The sequence below is a fragment of the Mytilus galloprovincialis genome, chromosome 11, assembly GCF_965363235.1.
Source record: "Mytilus galloprovincialis chromosome 11, xbMytGall1.hap1.1, whole genome shotgun sequence".
Lineage (NCBI taxonomy): Eukaryota > Metazoa > Mollusca > Bivalvia > Mytilida > Mytilidae > Mytilus > Mytilus galloprovincialis.
The window spans coordinates 40,765,919-40,773,664 of record NC_134848.1 but is presented as its reverse complement, the minus strand read 5'-3'; the positions used below and the strand labels follow the sequence as shown (position 1 = coordinate 40,773,664).

At 31.4% G+C, this 7,746-nt stretch overlaps 1 protein-coding gene across 1 annotated transcript; it reads left to right on the top strand.

Moving 5' to 3' along the window:
* The first annotated feature begins 369 nt into the window (after nt 1-369).
* On the top strand, nt 370-7,344 carry LOC143052180 (uncharacterized). Its single transcript, XM_076225143.1, has 6 exons — nt 370-453; nt 1,781-1,819; nt 2,533-2,615; nt 4,300-4,371; nt 5,321-5,453; nt 6,528-7,344. Exons 1-6 carry the CDS (start codon nt 444-446, stop codon nt 6,680-6,682), a joined length of 492 nt encoding a protein of 163 aa, XP_076081258.1. The 5' UTR covers nt 370-443; the 3' UTR covers nt 6,683-7,344.
* The last annotated feature ends 402 nt before the right edge of the window (nt 7,345-7,746 follow it).

Genomic DNA, 7,746 nt, shown 5'->3' with positions numbered 1-7,746 from the left:
ATGTGCCCCGGGGGAGGGGGTATTCAGATCGCTCTTCACATGTAGCAATTGTCGTGCTGCTCGTGTTATTACAAAACCAGTTATAAGTCTTATTCGTTAGGTAATATTTGAGAAAAGGTTAAAGGATTGAAGTAACAACTCTAGAAACATATTAATTATTATCTGTGAATAAAGCGATTTCTTACAAAATTTAACTGTTTTCTATAAAACAAAAAATGCATTTATCCAAAGTGCATTGTTTGATTACGCGTTAATACGGGCCATTTATTTGATTTCAATTTATATATTGTTTTTGATCTATATGTCATACGTTTCACTTAACGCACTTTATTTTATCAACTTTTCTTTATCAAGTTTTGTCTGATTTGTAGGGCATTGACACGTAAGTCGTCTTATATTCTCTGACAATATCGTCACGGTTTTTATACGTGGACTAACGTTCGATGATGTTTGGTAAGATATCACACTTAGCTTTTACGAAATGAGATCGATTAAAAAATGATTCAACATTTAAAAAACATCGTAAATGTAATTTGAATAGTCCACTTATATGTTAAGAGGGATAATACATTCAACCTTATGCATCATGAACAAACAGATCATAAGATTGATTAATGAATAACATCGTTTTATGTGCATATCGAATATACAATGTACATGATGCATAAATCTTTTAAAAAATGTTATCTTCATAAAAGCTTTCCTGAACTCAATAGACAACTAACACGCAGTGCTGTCACCAGTGCAAACAGCAACAAAAAAAGACGTATGATATCATGAATATGTGACAACTTTATTCCAAATGGTCTTTATTTCACTGCTAACTTAATTTGGTAATAAATAATGCGTGGGTTCTCTTATAATAACTGATTTATACAAAGGTTTGATCTTGGTTAAAATATCTACATAAAAGTGGTATGTCTGTTCTTATTTGTTATTGACTAATATACCATAGTAAAGAAGAACATGTCACAAACAATAATGAAGGTGTTGATCAACTGACATTTACCAAGAGTTCCAAATGGTGAAGTTGAAATCATCCCTTTGTAAATTTTACGGACGACATGACGAGTTGGTTGACCGTTATGGAATAACCGTTTCACAAATGATATCGGATATGTTCCTTACGTCGTAACTACAATCCCCTTCCCTTTCATAAATGAGACCTACCGAATTTGACTATTTACCGGATTTGTTATCACAAAAGCTACACGACGGGTGCCACATGTGGAGCAGGATCTGGTTACCCTTCCAGTGCACCTGAGATCACCCCTAGTTTTTGGTAGGATTCGTGTTGTTTATTCTTTAGTTAGTTATATGTTGTGTCATGTGTACTATTGTTTGTCTGTTTGTCTGTTTGACTTTTTCATTTTTAGCCATGGCGTTGTCAGTTAATTTAGATTTATGAGTTTGACTGTCCCTTTGGTATCTTTTGTCCCTCTTTTCTTTGACAAATAGGTATTTTACTCACTTTATTAGCCTAACGCGTTTGAAGATCGTGATGCCAAACTAAATGTTAACCTTTTAGTCAGCTAATCGATGGAAAATAATTTCAAAATATAAGAACTAACGTTATCTTGAAACATAATGGTAGAAGATGTTTATCGTATTGGATTCTTTTTTTTTTCACCATTCACAATAAAAATGTTGATCCTACAAACGTAGGAAGAATAACTTGACCACAGAGTTTCAATTACTGAATATTAACGACAAAGTATTTGATAAGATAAGATACACAGCAAATGTACATATATTTGTTAATTAAATAATACTTTTTCAGGTTATATACTTGTCGTATGTTTCCTAACTGATTTAAGTTGTGAGTATTTATAATCCAGAATGATCAAAAAGAAGGGCTAGATTTTATCTTGATTTACAGAATTAAAAATGCTATCAACGATCACAAAATTTTCTATCTTTATATATACATAGATAGTTAAAAGTGAATCGACCAAGCAGGTACAATAAATGTAAGAAACCAATATACAGGCATGTACAACAAATCTAGAAAATAGTTTAATGACAAACTGATTCTTTTCTGGTTTTGATTTGTGTGACAGATTGGTACATGTAGAGTCGAGTCTTTATTTCAAATCGCATGATGGTATCATTTTTGTTTGCAGTCTTATGTCTTAAGGTACCCTTATGGTTGTATGTTCTAATATATCTGTCCTATGCCTTGTTTATATATATATGTCTTAATATGATTTGGTGTTGATGTTGATGCATACATTAAAAAAGACGACTGTTCTGTCGTTATTTTTGTTTTTTCCCGTTCATAGCTGTTGTGATAACTTTTTTGTTCGTTCTTTGTTTGTGTAAACATAATGATGTTGCGGTTAACAAGATAAGATGAACAAAATTCTAGCGAGTCCTTTTTTTCGTCACAAAAGTTACAAAATATTCGAAGATATAGTCAACGTATCTACATGGATACCATTTGGAAACTTTTTTATTATTCTGTTATCGTGTTATGCACAATACATGTATGTATAATTTTGATGGATTTGACAAAACATCTTTTTTTTTCAGATGGAAACATAGAATGTCTATATTGCAGCGCTGTAGAGAATGCTACAGAGTGTCAACAGTTTATGACATGCGAGAATGATGAGGTAACTATATAAAAGGATTTGTGAGCAAGTGGTTAATTCATTACTATTTACTGGGTTTGTAATGACATGGCCAACAGGACGGGTCAGTCAGAAACCCGGTTGAAATAGAACAAAAGAATCAAAGCTCTTTGTTTGAAAAGGCGATAAAGGCTTACTGTAATGTTAACTATAGTAACAACAAATTTAAAAGTTAATAGAAACAAATAAAATAACATTTTTTTTTCTCAAGTAAGAAGTGTTCTATGTTAAAACACCATTTGCATAAGGTTTCAATTTATCTATTACAAAGTTAAGCAGAACAATTAGATATCAAGTCGACGACATGGGTATCTATCAAGGTGGCTGTAGAAAATGCATAACCTCCGATTTTTTTTACCACGGACGGAGAACATATCGATCTATTAGTTCAGTAATTTTCGTGTCTGCCCTTCCATTATGTGACTCGAGAAAAAAAAAAAGAAAAAAAGGGTAGCAATTGTATCTGAAAGAGACAATCGAGTGCACCTTTTTATGTTATGGCGTGTTTGAGTTGAATATTTTGTCTTGAAAACGTAACTAGCAAGAATATTTGATACATCATCTCGCTTCAGATTGTATCATTTTTATATATCAGGTTGACCTTATTACATAACAGTACTGAATTACTGTACTAAAAGATGTTACATATGGTCAAGTGAAATATCTATCTAATGAATCATAAAAACAGAGTTGGTGTGTTCGAATAGCTATTTTTTTTTACTAAAAGTACTTGACGACAGTCTTTCAAGTTGGATAAAAAAATGCATATCTTCGAAAAATTAGAATTTTTTGTGTGTGATAACTAAGATTACAAGTCTTCAACCATTAAAAAATCTGGTCTGCTCTTCCACGAATTATTTGTTATTTTGTCTGTTTTAGCCATCGTTTTGTCAGTTTATTTTCGATCTATGAGTTTGAAAGTCTCACGGGTATATATCGCCCCTCTTTTAAACATTATAAAAAAAAATATACAATTCGCTCAGTTAGACTGAGTGTGTCATTAGATAGATAGTTTAGATAGATAGTCATTAGTATGGTTCAATATCAAATGTTTTATTCATATTTTGCACGCGAACAAATTGAAATAATGAATATGTATAATGTTGGGTTTCAAAAGAGGTTGACCATGACCACGTACGGAAAATTTAGACTGATACTTGATATCTTAGAAATGATGGAATATGAAAGAAACTGGAATCTACGAATCCCACGTAGAGTTGATGCAAGATCATGCAAGGGTTTAATAATTCACCTTTTTCTCAATATAACAAAATAGACAATAACCACACCAACTAATGATATATCATACTGTTTACAGAGACAGACAAAAACATAAACAATTCATAACGTATCTAAATACAGTGATCGACTTTTTTGGAATGTTGGGTCCTTAATGCTCTTCAACTTTGTACTTTGGCTTTGAACTTATTTTGATCTGATCGTCAATGATGAGGCTTACGTAGACGAAATGCTCGTCTGGCGAAACAAATTATAAGCCTTGTACTTTTGATAACTATTGATATATTATTATTCACACCAAGGAAATATTTATATCTACATCATTGACATATTTGTAAATGCTATGAGCGTATTATCGGTAAAAAGTGTTGATTTCCTTTGGAATGGCTATGGGATATCACATCTATTTTATATTTAAATATTTTAGATTTGTTACCAACACAAATATGTGAACGGAGCAGGATCAGTCTTGTATGATTATGGATGTTCGTCTCAGCCTGTAAGTCTTGACTATGAAGGAATTATCCTGTTTAAATAAAAAATCCGTACGTTGAGTGAGAATAGAGTGCAGATGTTTAGCACATTAACATTATAAATTGAACCAAAATACCCTATCCACCTCATCTGTTACTACTTTCTCTCGTTAGGGAACTTTCAATATAACAAATGTTTTAAAAATCTTCTTTTTATATTCTTCAGATTTCTTACTTTTTTATAATTTTTGTTGTGATCAGGTACGAAAAAGTGTAACTCAATCTGCGTCAATTGATTGACTTGTACAGCAGCATGTGGTATTGTTACGACATTTCCATTGGCTCTTCGTAAATTAGCAGCGAGACACGCTTTACCTGAAAAACCTTTTTGTAAAATTATATTATATTTGAAGGCATCCACTGTCTACTGTTAAATGTCTCATGACGCCGGAACAGGATATATGTCGTCATACTGGTACAGCAAAATATTAGATCAACAATTCGCGGCATGTTTTCATTTAACACTCTGTGGATGTTCACTATTGGAAAAACGTGTTTAACAACAGTTAAGAATCGGATAAATTATTGTGTAAATCTTGATATCAAATCTCGTTATTTAGTTATCATATTTAAATTGTATAACTAAAGTTAATATTGAGAGATATCAGATTATCTCTCGTTGTGAAACATTAAAATAATCATATATGTTTAGACTCTATGGTATCGTCGGAGTAACTTCAGTAAAAAACCAAATCAAAAACACATATGTTGAGGAGGATCTTTACTGCTACAAACATTTGCGCTGTTTAATACTTCTGTACAAGTTATTGTAAACTTTCTTTTTAAAATAGTACAATACCGTGTTCAACCAGGAATTGAAAACAATTGATTCCTATGCATTTAAAGTCTTTATGTTGTTCTTTTTAACGAAAAATAGAATGAACATCGATGTTTAAAAAATTGGAATTATTTCAGACGTGTAGACGCATAGATACAGCTCCTGTCATAGGAAGACGAGACGAAGGTCGCCATATAAAGTGTACAAGTTGTTGTAGTCACGGTTCACTATGCAATCGTTATTTAATGTGCGACCAGACGACAAACAACGGTAAGTGAATGTAATGTTTTGAGTAAATGAGCAGTCATAAATGTCAATCTTGATTTGATATTCTGTAAAAAAGACAACAGTAGTATTGCCGGTGTTCAAAAGTCATAAATTGACTGAGAGAAAGCAAAATCAAGTTACAAACTAAAACCGATGGAAATAAAAATATAACTACTAGTATAATAGTAAAGCAAAGGAACACTGAAGTGCAAGCAAAACTAAACGCCAACATACATAGAAACGAACTATTTGTAAAATGGAGGAAGACATTGTGTCCTGGTTTTAGTTGTTATTCTTCTAAAATCGTTATGGTGTTTATGGGAAGGTGCAAGATAATTTTTGTTTCAAAATAGGAAATAAACTCATAAGGGATATTTGGCTTAACAATGTGTACACCAGACGCGAGGATCGTCTATAAACGAATCAACATTAACTGTCGAAATTATTTTCTTATTTGCTCAAAACTTTTCGGTTTTTCTGCTTCTCATTGAAACAATTAAGAATAAAAAAAATCCATCTGAGCATATTATATTTAGCATGGTCTATCATATTGAACAATTCCTCATTTTGCTCACCCGCTAATTGAAAGCAGTTTTTGTAAGAAAATCCAATAGATATTTAGTTTAAGCGCAGCGATTCAAGAGATAGAAAGTATTTTATACGATGACCTCTCCTAGATGAGTTTGACTTAAATAATTAAGGCAACAATTTAAACATATGCACATGCAAAAAAAAAAAAAAATTCCACGATTGATATACATGTTAGTTTTGCCTTTAAAAAAGATTTGACAACATTTACATATTTCAATAAAATGGGCATTTCAGAATTGGTCGATCACTGATTTTTTTTCACGACCCTCTCCCACTAGCTCTCAAGTTGATGGGAGTTAATGTAAGTAACGTGTGATAAGAAAGTTAATGTTGAGCATTTCAGTTTTTAAAACCTACATTGATATCTATAAAAACCACATAATTTCATGCACATTATCACAAAATTTCATGCAAATTATCACATAATTTGCGTTATACAATGGCAAATTATCTTTTTATTCATATTGATTTCCTTTAACCTTTTAGGGAGTGCTTTACCAAGAGAATGTTCGGAAATAAAAGGAGATAATCTAACAAGTGGTGTATATAATATATACCCTGATGCGACAGCAGCTGCTGTACAGGTTTATTGTGACATGGTAACAAAAAAAGGATCTTGGACGGTCAGTGATTGTATTTAAAAAATTGAGAATAGGCAGTACCCCTTAGGTTATGTGAGAAAAAAAAGGATTTTCTCATTTACTATTATAGTTTGATAGGATTCTGACAGTCAACACCATATCTCGTACACTATATTTGAGATGCTCAACTGGCACGTTTGTTCAGGATAAAATGGAAAAAAATTACTCCACAGCTCATTTTCATATTTTCCAAAATATAAAGATATAAAGAACCAAATCACTCAATACGTTTTGTTTGAAAACGGTAGCGTACTATACACCGTTGACTTAAGTATGATGTATCAAGTTATTAACATGTTGCTCATATATGCATTTGATTGTATAATAACAAACTTTACCATTTTAGGTCTAATATGTTAATAAAAATAATACGCTTACACTTAAGTTGGAACATATTATTCTGATTGCGTGGTATAATTTAAATTGAAAACTACTTTTAAATAACATGAGCAAAATATGAGTTCTATTTGAATCTCTTCCAAAAATGAAATCTGATTTTCAATTAATGCAAACAAATCGTCAATAATTACCATTTTGTAGCACACATTGCGTGTATCTTCAGAACAAGAACAACTACAACATTCATTAACGTTTTAAAAAACTGTGGATAGCGATTAAGCTTCAATAAAATAAGATATTGAGAGAAAGAGTCAGCATGTCACCTTTGAAAATAACATCTATGTCGTCCCATATAATTCTTGCTGTTAATTCTATGTTAGTACTGACAACAAAGTACAAGATTGTTTTCAGCATCCGGTGTTTAGAATATTTACATTGAATCCGCACTTCAATATCCGGCAAAATAATTTGCTGATAAATCATAACTGTGTGAAACAGTCTTAGTAAAAGAAAAAAATATGAATTTTCTCATTGTTTAGTGTTTTTGTTGTTTTGTTGTTTTACTCATATGTATTTCCTTCAATTTTAATTGTAACACGAATTTTTTTCCTTTCAATTGATTTTTACACCTTTAAACAGCGGTATAATACTGTTGTCTTTATTCATTCATAACCTTCAATGAAACAAAACTATTAAAATTTGTATTTTATTGAAACACAGCTAGA